Raw genomic sequence first — 17138 nt, forward strand, 5'->3', positions numbered from 1 at the left:
ACAACATTTTTTAGTATTTGTAATAGAGGTAGATTGTAATATATCACTGTGACGGCTACTTTGACTACTGGGGGAAAGGGACACAAGTCACAGTAACTTCTGGTGAGTAATAATTACATATATTTGTAGGTTATACAATATTCAATATTTTTCTGGTTTGTATATCCCATTCATGTTGATTCCAACTGCACGTACACTAGGATGTAATCTGCAGCAAAGCATCGGGGTAAATGTTAGGTATATACAGTAGTTTATTGAATAAGTAAACCATAAAAATAATAATTTTTTAGATGATAGAAGCTATAAAACATTTTTGTACTAACGAGCAAGTGAAACCTATCACTGTGACTACTACTTTGACTACTGGGGAAAAGGGACAATGGTGACCGTCACATCAGGTAAAACATGCTTTATTTGTCTTCATATTGAAAATGTAATAATCACACTGTTTAATATAAAATCTTCAGACCTCAGTGGCATCAACAGCATCTTTAAAGGTGCTTGTTTTTGTATACGGGATGTGTTGACATATTACACTGTGACGGTGCTTTTGATTACTGGGGAAAGGGAACGATGGTAACAGTCACATCAGGTAAGCCATTATTATTTTTCTTTGTCTTATGTATACCTTTTGATTTTCAAACAGTTTGGACAGTTTTAGAAAATTCTGGATACTGTATGTCAAATGTATTATAATCAGTAGACTAGTTTAGTTTTCCTGGTGAAAATCGTGTTTGGCTCCATCTTCTGAATTCCCCTTTTGCAAAAGCCAAATCAAATTTTGTCAGAAGTTGGATTTTCAAACGTTAACCTTCCGTGGAAAGTGTAGGTATCGGGGAACAGGTTTTTGTATGCAGTGGTTAATAATTTGTTGAACTGTGACTACGCTTTTGACTACTGGGGAAAAGGCACCATGGTCACTGTCACATCAGGTATGTAATCTTAATATGTTTGATTAGAGAATTAAGTTTGTATTCCTACTACTAAATATATTTATGTATATATATATACATATAATCATTTGTGTATAGTCACAATTGTTGGCCAGTGATAAAACAGCCAACAATGTTTCGTAGCCTGACAAAGAATTTGTGAAAACTTTGAAAACTGTTTAGTAATGTTGGAACACGAGTCTATCAACAGGTGCACATTTTAGTGTGATTTAAACTGCTGCTGAAGCTAAACTGCTTAACAAGAAATAATGGGATATTACAGTAATGGGTTTTTGTGAGAAGTGTGAATTGACTCTCTTAACTGTGACAACTGGGCTTTTGACTACTGGGGAAAAGGCACTATGGTAACAGTGTCCTCTGGTAAGATTTATACCCTTTAAAATCTACAGCTGCTTTTGTTTCAGACTGAAAGTGTCATGTTTAAGTTAACTTCTCAACACGTCAAGTCTCACTGCAAGAGTAAAGCGTTTTAATACAGAACGTAATGTAAAAAGTCAAATATAATCTGACATAAGTGAACATTCGTGGCTACTGGATTTTGGTTCACTTAAGTGGATTTTATAACATGATGTGAATAATTAAATGTTAAAGCAGACTTTTTGTGGTCAGGATTGGATGTAGTATTTTCACACTAACAACACGGTAGATTCAGCACTGTGCTACTATGATGCTTTTGACTACTGGGGAAAGAGTACAATGGTAACTGTCTCATCAGGTAGGAATACCCTTTAATATCATAAATAACTGCTTAATTCGTTAAATAGTTTTTAATTCATTTTGAAAGAATATGACTTCCAAAAATGTGATTAATGGATACCAACTTTAAACCTTCATTCCTTCGATTTTAAAGATGACTAATGATTATTGTCAAAGTTGTGTTTTTAAAGTAATTGATCAATTTATATACGTATGATAACAAAAAACTATCACAAATAATATTACTGAAGGAAGTTAACATCTACACAATTAGGAAACCTGAAAAAATGTTATGTTGAATTTTATTTTTATTTTTGTATTTTATACACACATATCTTTTTCCTTTCTTAGCGACTTCAACTCTACCAACCGTGTTTCCTCTGATACAATGCGGTTCTGGGACTGCAGACACAGTCACTCTTGGCTGCCTTGCCATCGGCTTCACACCCTCCTCACTGACCTATTCATGGAGCATAAAAAATGGAGATGCCTTAACAGATTTCATTCAGTACCCGGCAGTACAGAAAGGCAACCATTATTCTGCCGTCAGTCAAATCCAAGTGAGCAAACAGGACTTTGCCGAAAAGGTTTTCCAATGTAAAGCGACAAATACAGCGGGAAGTGGACAGGCTACTGTGACACCGCCAGGTAAGACCTATGCTAAGTTTAACATAAATGCCTTAGCTGATTTGAAATCTAGCAGTTTAACATGTTTGAACTGTAAACATGTTTTATAATTGTGCAACAATTTATTTTTTTGTTAATTACATTTATTAATTATACAAAAATGTGCAAGGTTGGTATTATTTATAACTTATAATATCATTCTTTATTGGCTAGCTAGTGCCAGTAAATTGAGGCAGATTACCGGTTTCAGTCAAAGGAAGTTTTACATGTTACAGTGCAGTGAACATAGTACTGAAGGTTATATATTTATTATAGAGATTAAAAATATATATATAATTGGGTGTAATAATAATAACAATACAGTCATAAATATGCTTAATTGGTGTAATTATAAAAAGAAATGAATTCCACCTGTCATTTCAAAGGAACTTCAACACAAAGGAGAGCGTAAAAAACAGCTATGAAATGTAACTGTCACCAAGTGAAATTTGCACGACATATCATTAAATATTTTTAAATGTTATACTTAGTAGGCCTAGTTTGTAAACCAGACAGTGAGGTGGAATGAGAAGGCTGAAGCTTGGCTGTGGACTCATTGTGTTCTTTACTAATATACTGTTTGTCCTCTGCACCTTTCCAAGAACAAATTATTGCAAATGTGCTTCTTTACATCTTTCTGCAAAATCTTAGCTTTTACGAATGTCTGTTTGCATCCACTTTCACTGAAGGTTGATAATTAGCCTAACATTCAATCTGTGTTTGCTTGCCCCAACATTCAATGTATATGCAGAAGCAAGCATTAAAGCTCTGCTCTTCTCACTATTTTACTATGAAGATCTTATTTTCTCTTTGACTCTTTAGCTGACGGGTAAATTCACTGTGTCCATGTGTGCACGTTGCATAGAAAAGAAACAAATCATGAACTTAAAATAAAAAGTCTATATATAGAGTATATAGTTAATCTAAATTACATGTGCATTGTAGCACATTGTTCACCTTTGCTTCTGCATATATATGTATGTAAGGATACAATGTCCTGCTTCCGCATACATATATTTGTGTATATGTTTTTCAGAGGTGTTTTGTAAGGACCCAACTCTTAAAGTGTTGGCCTTCTCTGATGAGGAAACAGAGGCTTCCTTCACCTGCTTTGCCAAAGATTTTTCACCTAAAGATTATGAGATCAAATGGCTGAAAAATGAAGCGGAAATCTCCAACAAAATATCCGAGATCAGTGTACTTTCTGGGAAAAGCAATAATGGAACTACTGAGCTGCACAGTGCAACAAGTATTCTCACGGTGTCGTACAGTGAGTGGATTGACTCTAAGTTTACATGCGAGTTCAGGGGGAAATGTAAAAACAATTCAACACTCGTGAAGTCAACTGTGACCTACAAATCCACACCAGGCCCAGGTAAAAAGATACTTTTTATTTAATCATTGTACATAAATATAATATGAATATTCATTATTAATAAATTAATTATAATATTAATTATCATGGGTTTTGCAGGCATTTTTATTCAATAATTGTTAATTGATTCCTCACTCAGGCGGTGAAGGATGCCCCGAGGCAGATGTGGAGGTGAAGATCATAGGACCCAAAATGGAAGACATGTTTTCACACAGCACAGGATTTGTAAAATGTCAGGTCACGGTAAACAAACCATCTGTTGAGAAGATTTCGTGGGAGGACGAGCATGGAAACCCAGTGGCTGATGCCTCATTCATTCCCTCTCGAGGATCTAGAGGCCCAATAAGTGCATCACTTCCCATCACATATGACGAATGGAGCCAGGGGAAAAAGTTCATCTGCAGAGTCGAACATAATGATTGGATTGAAGATCTTCTGAAAAAATACGAAAGGATTACCGGTAAGAAAACTATCTAGCAGTTGTGCACTAAAAGTCCTGTGTTTAATTGTTCTTTTCATGCCATCAAACATGTTATGAGTGTTTTTTCTAAGTGTATTTTGCAGCAGAGGTTTTCAACAGTACTGTAGGAACTTATATTTGTGACAGGAGCCTTAATTGTTCTCTCATGCTTGCAGGAGGACCAACTCAGCGTCCTTCAGTGTTTATGCAACCTCCATTAGAACATACCAGAGATAAAATGGTGACCCTGACTTGCTATGTGAAAGACTTCTTCCCTAAGGAGGTGGTTGTGTCTTGGCTTGTTGATGACGAGATAGCAGACTCAAAATACAAGTTCCATACAACAAACCCTGTAGAAAATGGTGGATCCTATTCTGCTTATGGGCAGTTATCTCTCAGCCTTGATCAGTGGGAAAACAATGACACTGTGTACAGCTGTGTAGTTTACCACGAGTCTGTGGTTAACAAAACAAAAGCTATTGTCAGGTCCATCGGGCACAGAACATTTGAAAAAATCAACCTGGTCAACCTCAACATGAACATCCCTGAAACGTGCAAGGCCCTGTAGATGTTATTCTGTGTTGCCGTGTCTTTTGTTTGTTGTTTAATGTTTGTTGCTTGTGATATGACATTGTGTTTGTCTTTTTAATGCAGATTCAAAATCAAAATAAAAAAAATACTTTGTTGCAACTCTGTTGATGTATGTCGCATGCTGTTCGTCTTTATTTAACCAATATCTTAAGCTACATGTTTATCAAATGTCATGTCGCTATCCTAACACACAACAAATTAGCTATCAGCATCTTTAATCACAACATATCAAACTTTCAACTTACTTTAGGCAAGAATTTAATGAATTAAATCCTATTTGTTGTTTTGTTTTTTGTAGACGGTAAATTAACATCGTTTGTGTGACTTGTCTTCATGTACAGTACATTTCTTGCCTCTACTGGATCTTGCACCCCCGAAAAAAGACAGATGGTTGTTTCAATCGCTGTGGTCTCTCCGTCAAATTATGAATATACTGATTCACAAGCCAAGTCATGCATGCCGCACCAATAATGGGTTCTTTAAAAAGCAATTCAGGATCATTATAAAACGACTTTAATCAACACAATAAAGGGCATGCCAAATATTAGGCCTTATGGGAAAGTAATAACAATGTAATGAGTAACAAGACATATGCTAAGACTGTTTTATACTTGGATTTATTGACTGTTTTATTTATTAAATAGAGCCAGACCGGCCTGTAGGGTCATAAATAAAAATAAAAAAATAAAAATGAATAGAATCAATCAAATTTGGTCATTATCTCATGAGATACTGTTCAAAGCTGGGTCTGCCCCAAGTATTAACTGAATAATTACTGTGCAGTACATTCAGACTACTTCTACCAATGGATCAGTGACATGGAGGCAGAAGAAGATAACATGGGAAGCACAGCCCTAACCTTCATCCTCCTCTTCCTCATCACTCTGCTGTTCACCATTGGAACCACAGCTATCAAGGTAATGCATTCGTGTTAGATTTATTTCAACCAGAAAAAGACAAGAGATTAATTCGTTTTATGTATTCAAAAACGGATGGTTTTGCAGAAAACTCCTCTAACACGAGGTGGGACAATAGTTACATACAAGTTTATAGCCGTGATAGACATATTGCTTTTTATACTCTATTCTATAAGTGCTTGCAGCTAAAGCAGCTAAATGTAATGGTTTGAAATATTATAAACTTAAAATAGATATTACCTTTGTAAATGGTAAATGGTAAATGGAATAATATAGCGCCTTTCTATTCTTTTGACCACTCAAGGCACTATCACACTACTTGTCACATTCACCCATTCACACAGACATTCACACTGATGGCAGTGGACATCTACATACCATCTAATCTAATCCAACCATTCACACCACATTCACACTGATGGCAGTGGACATCTACATACCATCTAATCTAATCCAACCCTTCACACTACACTCACACTGATGGCAGTGGACATCTACATACCATCTAATCTAGTCCAACCATTCACACTACACTCACACTGATGGCAGTGGACATCTACATACCATCTAATCTAGTCCAACCATTCACACTACACTCACACTGATAGCAGTGGACATCTACATACCATCTAATCTAATCCAACCCTTCACACTACACTCACACTGATGGCAGTGGAATTTGTGAAGCATTAATCGTTTATACTGGAGAGGAATTGATGTGGTAAAATTGGCAAATTAAATTTACTTAATTGTTTTTAATAAATTTCAGGGCTAGTATGCGGAACTGAATAAAATTTAGCAAGTGTTGCTATTATTGTGAGTTGAATATTATTCCAAAATATGTTTTGTTATAGATGAATTAAACTAAATTAATTGATCAAATTATTACAGCAAACTCCAAAAGAAGTGAGATGTATCTTTTGGTTTTTATTTTCAAATATTACTAATCAATGTGTTTTTATGTCTTTTCAGGTTAAATAAAAGGTGAACTCTGTAAAAAAAATATTTTTCATACATCATATAAACTCATACTGTCATGTAAGTAAACAAAATTGTCCTTCCTCATTATAATTACGAGATTTTTGTGTCTTTTTGAAAATAAATGATTAAATGATGATAACTATTGATGTTGCTTTTTTCTCTTCCATTATTTTGAACTTGTTCATGTAAGTACTTCACTTATGAATATTTAACACATGACACTCTTACTTACTATATTATTTATTTCTTCAGATATTGTATCGTTTTAAAAAAATGTACGATGCAATGTTTTATTCCGTTCGTCACCTCTGTAGCACCTGGAATCAACAGCCCATGTTCCACTCTATATTTAAATTATGAGTTTTCACAGTCGAATAGTTCGCAAGTCTATTATTAATAGGCTCACTTGAGAACTAAAACCTTTAGCTTAATCATGAAATCTATGTGAACACATATGTAAACTGGTATGAGATATTTAAATGTACACTCCGTTTCTCTTACTGGCACAACCAGGCCAAACACCTGGTGTCTGTGATGCACCGTTGCTTTGGCATTGTTTCACTTCTGCATTGTGTTACTTTTTGGGACCCTGAGTGTTACTCAATGCTTCCGCTTGCTGCTTGCCCTGATCGCTCTGCCCTGTCATCTGCAACATCTGTGCAACAGACCACCAGCCCTGTCTCCATCTCAATTTAAGACAGCAGACACTAAAAGTACAACTCTGCCACCTAGCCTAATTAGAAAGGTTTTACACTTAAAACTTAGACAACACAGTTGGTTACTTGATCAAAATCCAAAGGTATGTACAACTAAGAGTGATAAAATCAGTTCATATTTTTCAAATGTTCACATCTTTAATTTAGAATGAAGCAAGTAAAGACAAAATTATCTTTTCTCTCAGAACCGCGGGTTGTCTCTCCCAACATCACATTATACCCTGTCTGGGAAGGTGAATTCGGGGCCTCACCGGTAAGACTCATCTGCACCCTTAGTGGCTTCTTTCCGGACAAACTGACTGTGGAATGGAAGAAGGACAACCAACATCTAAAGATTGGCCAAACCCAAAAAAAGCTGCAGAATGTGGGAACGGGAACCTTCAGTCTAAGCAGTGAGATTGAGCCAAAAGTAAGAGAGTGGGCATATGGCTCAAGTTATACATGCAAGTCCACTCACAACAATCAGGAAAAAGAAGAAACAATAAATATTTGTCGAAGTAAGTATGTACGGCTACTTTCTCACAGCACAAAATGACTGATATATTGTGAATGATTTATGTTTTTTTTATATTATTTATATTATAATATACTGAGTAGTTACAACTGTATTAACTAAACGCATTAATATGTATGGCCAAATTTTTTTTTTTTTCCTACAGTCCATAGTGCCCCTCCTTTGATCCATGTGGAGATTCCCAGCTTCAAGACAGTGATGATGGCAAGAGACAACGTGAAAGCAACATGTTTGGTCAGTACTCTTCTTGAAGCCAAGGTGACCTGGCTGATGGATGGGATCCATCGGTCAGGCCGTGCAGTGAGCAGTGACAAAAACACAACTCATATAGTGAGTGAAGTGACAGTTTCTTCAAGTGAATGGAAACAACTCAAGTCTATAACATGTAAAGCTGAACATAAGTGCTTCTCACCCACTGAGAGGACCGTGAATGTTGCAGGTAAAACAACTATATAACATAAAAATCAGATGTCTTGTGACAGCAAAGGACCTAAATGAATGAATTCTGCTGTGTTTTCTTTCTGTATCATCCAGGGCCTGCAGGTACAGCTCCATTGGTTGAGATCAGGAGATCTCTCAAAGACTTGCTGAAGGGTCACAGTGCTGTGCTGGAGTGTGATATCACACAACTCTCATCACATGACCTGTACATCACCTTTAAAGCCAACCGTGCTGACATCTCTGAAAAACAGTATGTTGATCTTCCTGAAGCCCCAGGCCTCCACTCAATAAGTCGACGCTTCTCTGTCCCGGCAAGACACTTGAAGAAAGATACAAGTTTCTCCTGCATGGTAAACCAAGGCTTCACCGGCAACTTTGAGTCAAACTCCACTGGCAACTTTATTGGTAAGAGAAGCTTCTTTCATTTCCCTTAATGACATTTGATTTCATATTTCACACATTATTCATCTGTAATAGATTGATTCATTGGTAAAGGGATGCACTGATTCGTCTCTCATTTAGTGGACCCATCAGTGGAACTTCTTCTGGCCCCCAGTGAAGAATCAGGACCACAAAGACTGTTATGCTCTGCATGGGGCTTCAACCCTCAAATTAAATGGTCTTCTGGGTCTCAGCAAAGATCTGCATCAACTAATGACATCAGCATGGGTTCAGATGGACGTGTGGCTGTAACCAGTCAACTTCAAATCCCTCACACAGAGTGGAGCACAGGGAAAGTCTTCACTTGTGAAGTATCTGACAAGTCTCTGAACAAAAATGTGAGAAAGGACATCAGCTTCTGCTCAGGTAAAACTAAGTTGAGAGTCACTACCCCAGCTGTCTACTGAGGACAGTGTGATCGTCCAAAAGTGTTTTAAATTAAATTTTCAGTCTAATGTCGCAATATTGTCTTAATATTTTGATGTTGCTTCATGATTATTTTTCCTTGGTCCCTGTCAGCCCATTCAAGTGTCCCTCCTACCATCCATATGGAGATTCCCAGCTTCAAAACAATTATGATGGCAGAGTCCTCAGTGAAAGCAACATGTTTGGTCAACACTGTCCTCCATGCCAAGGTGACCTGGCTGATGGATGGGATCCATCGGTCAGGCCGTGCAGTGAGCAGTGACAAAAACACAACTCATATAGCGAGTGAAGTGAGAGTTTCTTTAAGTGAATGGAAACAACTCAAGTCTATAACATGTAAAGCTGAACATAAGTGCTTCTCACCCACTGAGAGGACCGTGAATGTTGCAGGTAAAACAACTATATAACATAAAAATCAGATGTCTTGTGACAGCAAAGGACCTAAATGAATGAATTCTGCTGTGTTTCCTTTCTGTATCATCCAGGGCCTGCAGGTACCGCTCCATTGGTTGAGATCAGGAGATCTCTCAAAGACTTGCTGAAGGGTCACAGTGCTGTGCTGGAGTGTGATATCACACAACTCTCCTCACATGACCTGTACATCACCTTTAAAGCCAACCGTGCTGACATCTCTGAAAAACAGTATGTTGATCTTCCTGAAGCCCCAGGCCTCCACTCAATAAGTCGACGCTTCTCTATCCCGGCAAGAGACTTGAAGAAAGATACAAGTTTCTCCTGCATGGTAAACCAAGGCTTCACCGGCAACTTTGAGTCAAACTCCACTGGCAACTTTATTGGTAAGAGAAGCTTCTTTCATTTCCCTTAATGACATTTGATTTCATATTTCACACATTATTCATCTGTAGTAGAAAGATTCATTGGTAAAGGGATGCACTGATTCGTCTCTCATTTAGTGGACCCATCAGTGGAACTTCTTCTGGCCCCCAGTGAAGAATCAGGACCACAAAGACTGTTATGCTCTGCATGGGGCTTCAACCCTCAAATTAAATGGTCTTCTGGGTCTCAGCAAAGATCTGCATCAACTAATGACATCAGCATGGGTTCAGATGGACGTGTGGCTGTAACCAGTCAACTTCAAATCCCTCACACAGAGTGGAGCACAGGGAAAGTCTTCACTTGTGAAGTATCTGACAAGTCTCTGAACAAAAATGTGAGAAAGGACATCAGCTTCTGCTCAGGTAAAACTAAGTTGAGAGTCACTACCCCAGCTGTCTACTGAGGACAGTGTGATCGTCCAAAAGTGTTTTAAAATAAATTTTCAGTCTAATGTCACAATATTGTCTTAATATTTTGATGTTGCTTCATGATTATTTTTCCTTGGTCCCTGTCAGCTCATTCAAGTGTCTCTCCTACCATCCATATGGAGATTCCCAGCTTCAAAACAATTATGATGGCAGAGTCCTCAGTGAAAGCAACATGTTTGGTCAACACTGTCCTCCATGCCAAGGTGACCTGGCTGATGGATGGGATCCAATGGTCAGGCCATGCAGTGAGCAGTGACAAAAACACAACTCATATAGTGAGTGAAGTGACAGTTTCTTTAAGAGAATGGAAACAACTCAAGTCTATAACATGTAAAGCTGAACATAAGTGCTTCTCACCCACTGAGAGGACCGTGAATGTTGCAGGTAAAACAACTATATAACATAAAAATCAGATGTCTTCTGACAGCAAAGGACCTAAATGAATGAATTCTGCTGTGTTTTCTTTCTGTATCATCCAGGGCCTGCAGGTACAGCTCCATTGGTTGAGATCAGGAGATCTCTCAAAGACTTGCTGAAGGGTCACAGTGCTGTGCTGGAGTGTGATATCACACAACTCTCATCACATGACCTGTACATCACCTTTAAAGCCAACCGTGCTGACATCTCTGAAAAACAGTATGTTGATCTTCCTGAAGCCCCAGGCCTCCACTCAATAAGTCGACGCTTCTCTGTCCCGGCAAGAGACTTGAAGAAAGATACAAGTTTCTCCTGCATGGTAAACCAAGGCTTCACCGGCAACTTTGAGTCAAACTCCACTGGCAACTTTATTGGTAAGAGAAGCTTCTTTCATTTCCCTTAATGACATTTGATTTCATATTTCACACATTATTCATCTGTAATAGAAAGATTCATTGGTAAAGGGATGCACTGATTCGTCTCTCATTTAGTGGACCCATCAGTGGAACTTCTTCTGGCCCCCAGTGAAGAATCAGGACCACAAAGACTGTTATGCTCTGCATGGGGCTTCAACCCTCAAATTAAATGGTCTTCTGGGTCTCAGCAAAGATCTGCATCAACTAATGACATCAGCATGGGTTCAGATGGACGTGTGGCTGTAACCAGTCAACTTCAAATCCCTCACACAGAGTGGAGCACAGGGAAAGTCTTCACTTGTGAAGTATCTGACAAGTCTCTGAACAAAAATGTGAGAAAGAACATCAGCTTCTGCTCAGGTAAAATAAAAACACAATACTTAATAATATTGACACAGTAACTGTGGAATAAATACATTCACAATGTTTCTGAATCATCTATTAAGCATTCCAGACATTTTCTCCTCACAATCATTGCTTGATGGTTGTTACATCGTCACATTCTTCTTCTTTTTTTCAGTTACTCCAGCATCATCTCAGATAGTTGGTGTTTATGTTCAGGGGTCACAACTCCATAAGCTTCAGAACAAGGGACAGGTGACTATCAACTGTCTTCTGGTCGGATCTTCTCTTAATGATTTCTCTGTCACATGGAAAGTAGGTGGGAGCAGTTATTCCCCAAATGTCCATAGGCAGCCACCCATGAGTCATAGCAATGGGACAGAGACTCTGCAGACCTTCCTCAATGTGTCAGCTGAGGACTGGCATGCATATAAACAAGTGTCTTGTGAGGCAAAGCACCCTTGTTCCAACCAGGGCTATGAAGACCATATAAGCAAATACAGAGGTAGTGTTACTTTTGATTTGATATTTATTATTATTATTTCTATATATCCTTTTAGTTGCTTTAAGCTGTTAATTTGTAGAGTGTTGAACATAGTTTAAGAAGGCAAGATTGAATAAGAAACTCAATTAGAAATATATTCTTCATGTTTGTGGTTGTTCTGACTAAATGATGAGATCGAAATGGTCAAAATATAAATACTTATTTACTTTTTTCTTCCTTTTGTGTCACTCAAGACTTGTATTCACCAGCAGTAAACATCATACAACCAACTGCCTACGACACGTCTACATCAGATGTCCTCACACTCATTTGCCTAGTGTCTGGATTTTTCCCATCTAACATCATAGTGTACTGGGAAGAGAATGGCCAGAGACTCCCTTCAACTTGTTACACCAACAGTCCTGCATGGAAATACACAGGGAGCAGCACTTTTTCTATGAGCAGCAAACTAAGCGCATCAAGACCTCACGACATGGAGTCTACGTATTCTTGTGTTGTCAGACACGAGTCATCCGTAGTGCCATTTAAAAGCACTTTAAAGGATGTGTTTGGTGAGCTAATGACAAAATTCAGTAAAATTGTAGTCCCATCCTAAGGATCAATATCAGGGCCAATCCACATTTATTTTAGTGGTGATATAGACAATCAAAATCCAGTCCTTTCTTTATTGCACTCTACTGTGTTTTATCTAACTCAGCCTGCCCTCAATGTTGTTCAAAAGCACTAGTTTGAGCACAAAGGTGAAGGACAAAAAACATTAACTGTTAAACATTTGCTCTCACTATAAGTGATTAAGGCATTCGTTGGAATCATTTAAATATATATTTTCCTAGATTCAACTTGCTCCAACGACCTTCCCCAATACAAGATTATTAAATAAAACTTTTCTTACTATTTTCCCCAGCCACTGTGACCCACAGCAAACCTTCAGCCACCTTGCTCCAGGGCTCCGGTGAACTTGTGTGCCTGGTTTTTGACTTCAGCCCTGCGTCCATTAACATCACTTGGTTTCTTGATGGCACCAAGGCACTGTTTGACTACACCACTAGTGAACCCCACAGAGGTCCAAATGGAAAGTTCAGCATCCGAAGCCACCTTCCTTTGTCCCAAGTCATTTGGTTTCATGGGGCAATCCTCACCTGCAGGGTGACACATGCAAACACCACCCTATCCCTAAATATATCAAACCCAGGTGCTAGTTTGTCCATTTATCCACATCTTTCACACAAAGAGTGTACGTCCTAGGTTAACCACCTATTTCACACATTGTTTGGTAGCTGCATAGAAGTCAAAGACAATGTAATAGTCAACTAAGACATCTCATTTTTATTATTTCTCAGACATCTTGGAGGACTATGTCTTTGATAGCCTGCATGCTGAAGTGAACCAAGTTACAGATGGTGAAAGCTGGTATATGGCTTGCAGTTTCCTCATTTTGTTCCTCATATCCATCATCTATGGTGTCTTAGCTACCATGATTAAGGTAAGATACAACAGTTATAGTAGTTTAAAGCTGAAGTCGGTAACATTTTTCATATTTGCTGAAATTGTCACTGTATCCTGACAGCACAATGAGACAAACAAGCTTTGAAAAAGTCATGTCTCTACCTCCATCTTCTGTTTCTGTCTGCTCCCAGAGCCCTCTCTGTGTGCTCCTAATGACGTCTGTTAGTTTCCATCGGCAAAAGAAAAACAGCAACTCAGAGCTGAGCAGTTACTGATGCAGTGTCAATGCTCTGAATTCTGACCAAACTGTAAAATTAGGCAATGCTGATAAAATTTAAATTTAGGTTGTGATATTTAATTGCTTTTTTCCAGAAAAATAAAGTGTACCAAGCCCAACCCTCCAGCCAACCCGCTCAACAAACTAATTTCACATCTAAATGGTACATGGTACATCTAAATATGTTTCTGAGACACTTTATGTGAGAAATATGCAGTACAGTAACAGATAGTTTCACAGTTTGATCAGTTTGGGTCAAAGTGACAGTTTCAGCAAATGTGAATAAAAAACTGCATCAAAAAGTTACCAACTTCATATTTAAAGTTATCTTCCAGTACCCTGATTCATATCACTTGTATCGTTTTATTATCTCTGTTGTGATAAATATTACCAGACTCTAACACATTCCCTATGTTTTCTCCTTTAGACTAAATGATGGGGATCACTGGAGAGATCAGATTTTTTATTTTTGACTGCATATGGTCTTATCACTTTTAGTGAAGCTAAATTTGTTTTCTGTTTTTATTGTTTTTCGATATTTCTATGATTTCATGTTATGGAACTGGTTATACTATTTTCATTTTTATACACATGTTTCAGTTGTATATTTGTGTGGCACATAGGTAGTGCATGTGTGTAAGAGGAAACACAACAGCAATAAATGAAATATAATGAATGAAGCTTTCAATCCTGCCTTTGAGATTCAAATACCAATGTAATGAACAAATGTTCTATGACTGGACTCTTTCTCGCATTTAGAAGAATAAAGAATAAAAAAATGCAGTTATCATAATTTGCCTAATTGATTACAATAACAAATGGGTGACCAATCCTGATATAAAATAGTATTTATTCTTCTGCATCTTCTTACATCACTCAGACTGTCCACTAGAGTGAGATAAAGCTCCACATGCAGCAGTTGTGACTGGTCGCCTCTATGTGAAACACTAGCTGTGTAATAACTGGACTTACTAAGTGGTATGATACATAAATGCATTCACTTGAAAACACAGAGACCGTTTTATATACAAATATATATATCTTCTACTTTCCATACATAAACACACACAGGGTGGCTGTTAACGTGTGAACACTCTGTCTCAGAGTTAGAGCTGCATGTTTGTGTCTGCATTTATGTACATTGTGGGTTTAAAGGAATTCACATCTGGGAGGGATGACAGGCTTTCTATTGGCTACCTCTGGAGTGAGCTTGCACTGTGTGTGCCTTGATTGGCTGGGGACCCTTTGGCAGCCAGCCTAAATCTGTGATGCTGTTGCTGGGATGGAGTCACAGCATGCTGCTGCCAGTCTTAAGTGCCACTGGCAACAGGGAAGCAGGGCACTGTACCCAGCAGGCTGCCTGAGAGCGTCTCCCTGTCTAACACCTTCATACCCTCCCATCCTCTTATGACAAGCCTCCCTTACTCCGGGTCCTTGCTTGACCTCTTCAGTCTGTCCATAAACCAAGGACAAGTAACAACCAAACATCTTCACATATATATATATATATATATATATATATATATATTTGCTCTCTATGGGCCCACTCACACTGTCCATCCATACCGGGCCCTTTGCTTTAGGGTACTTGTCCCCCCCTCCCTCTCCCACCCAGGCCCGTTTCTACTCACACTACCTAGGCCTTGGTGCAAATGCTTCTTTCCTGCCTATACGTCATCCCGCCGTAACACGTCACATGCATCGATTGACGTCATCGAGATGCCTCGCTTGGTTTACAAAAGTGCACGGTCTTTTGGCTACATAATGGAAAGCAGTGCAGAAAACATGTAACGTTTTTGGATTTGTGTTTTTTTTGGAACGGATTGTGATGCGGCACAACCCCGTTTAGTCGTTTAAATGTCCGTGCATGGTCCGTCCTTCTTTTTTATATGTCTGAACAGGCGCACAAAAATGACGTCAGAACCATGTAGGCCTCGTGCTCGTACATGTGCACACGCTCGTGCTTGTACATGTGCGAACATGCTTTACAAAAGCCCACCTCTCCCAAATGGGCCGTGGCCAGCAACTTGCACTCACACTGGTCAAACGGACTAGACTTTAGCCGTGGAACGTGCTTGGACACGGTATGGATGGACAGTGTGAGTGTGCCCTATAACAACTGTTGAAGCACCACTCAACGATATACTCAAACACAAAGTGCCGAATGACCAACAGTAGTCAGCTGCGGTTGCAGTTCCCAGTGTTGAAATGAATGTGCTGAAAAGGCATGTACTGTATATGCCACAGTTGTCACTTGGGGTGACGGGGAATACACGGGGGATTGGACCCAAGTACAGACATGGAACTCAGGAGACATTTTTAACAGATTTAATCAACTTACTTAACAGAAAGGTGCACCGAGAACAAAGGGAAAACACGGAGAGAACTGAGACAAACTGGCCACGGGGAATGAGCACAGGAGGATGGTACGCTGGGAGACATCTGGAGTATGTAGAGTTGTCCCCCCCCCCCCTCAACGAGCACCTCCTGGCGCTCTACCTGGCCCCCCCGGACAGTCCCACCCGGCACAAGGAAGGACTGGTTTCCGGTGTCGACCGGGCCGCCGACTGGAACAGGTGTCGACCGGGCCGCCGACTGGAAGAGGTGTCGACTGGGCGGTCGACTGGATCAGGTGTTGGCTGAGCAGGACGCCATGGTGGACGGAGAGAGAAAAAAAAAAACAACCTGAGGGTCTGCTGGGTCCATGTATGGCCGGATCATTCTGTCACTTGAGGTGACGGGGAATACACAGGGGATTGGACCCGAATGCAGACATAAACTCAGGAGACAGCTTTAACAGACTTAATCAACTTACTTAACAGAAAGTAAGGTGAAGAGAGAGAGAACAAAGGGAAAACACGGAGAGAACTAAGACAAACTGGTCACGGGGAATGAGCAAAGGTACGCTGGGAGACATCTGGAGTTTGTAGAGTAATGATCCGGCCCCGAATGAGGCTCAGGACCGGCTTTATATACAGAGTGGCAGGTGATCAGTGCCAACGAGAAACACCTGCCGGGAAAACAAGCTCACAACACGGAAACACAGAAAGGGGAGCACATACAGGAAAACACAGACAGAGGGAGACAAAAACAGAGGCTAAAAAGGAGAGGGGAAGCTGCCCTGATGTAATCATGACAACAGTAAGCTTTACCTGGGAAATAAAATGTATCTTTATCTAAAGTTTAATCTTATCTTACCTTAGAGTTGTCATAAGAGAATCAGTCTGTTGAGCATTCAGGCCTCGGAAATAAAGTCAAATGTGGGAAGGGAAAAAAGATATGCAACTGGACAT

The 17138-nt window shown here is 39.2% G+C and overlaps 1 protein-coding gene and 1 gene segment (V, D, J or C); both read left to right on the top strand.

Annotated features, from left to right (window-relative positions):
- The first annotated feature begins 881 nt into the window (after positions 1-881).
- On the top strand, positions 882-6735 carry LOC310960271 (Ig mu chain C region membrane-bound form-like). The segment is given in 6 exons: positions 882-932; positions 2001-2297; positions 3352-3690; positions 3830-4150; positions 5525-5658; positions 6631-6735.
- Positions 6736-8070: 1335 nt separating this feature from the next.
- On the top strand, positions 8071-14427 carry LOC310959775 (uncharacterized protein; the record flags this gene model as incomplete). The annotated part of the gene is made up of 14 exons (XM_083931233.1): positions 8071-8308; positions 8404-8715; positions 8833-9117; positions 9271-9567; positions 9663-9974; positions 10092-10376; positions 10530-10826; positions 10922-11233; positions 11351-11635; positions 11796-12122; positions 12356-12673; positions 13027-13314; positions 13463-13605; positions 14273-14427. The coding sequence occupies 14 exons, from the start codon at positions 8071-8073 to the stop codon at positions 14279-14281; spliced, it is 3708 nt and encodes a 1235-aa protein (XP_083787359.1). The 3' UTR covers positions 14282-14427.
- Positions 14428-17138: the final 2711 nt, after the last annotated feature.

This window comes from Echiichthys vipera (assembly GCF_963691815.1).
Source record: "Echiichthys vipera genome assembly, chromosome: 17".
NCBI classification, from domain to species: Eukaryota; Metazoa; Chordata; class Actinopteri; order Perciformes; family Trachinidae; genus Echiichthys; species Echiichthys vipera.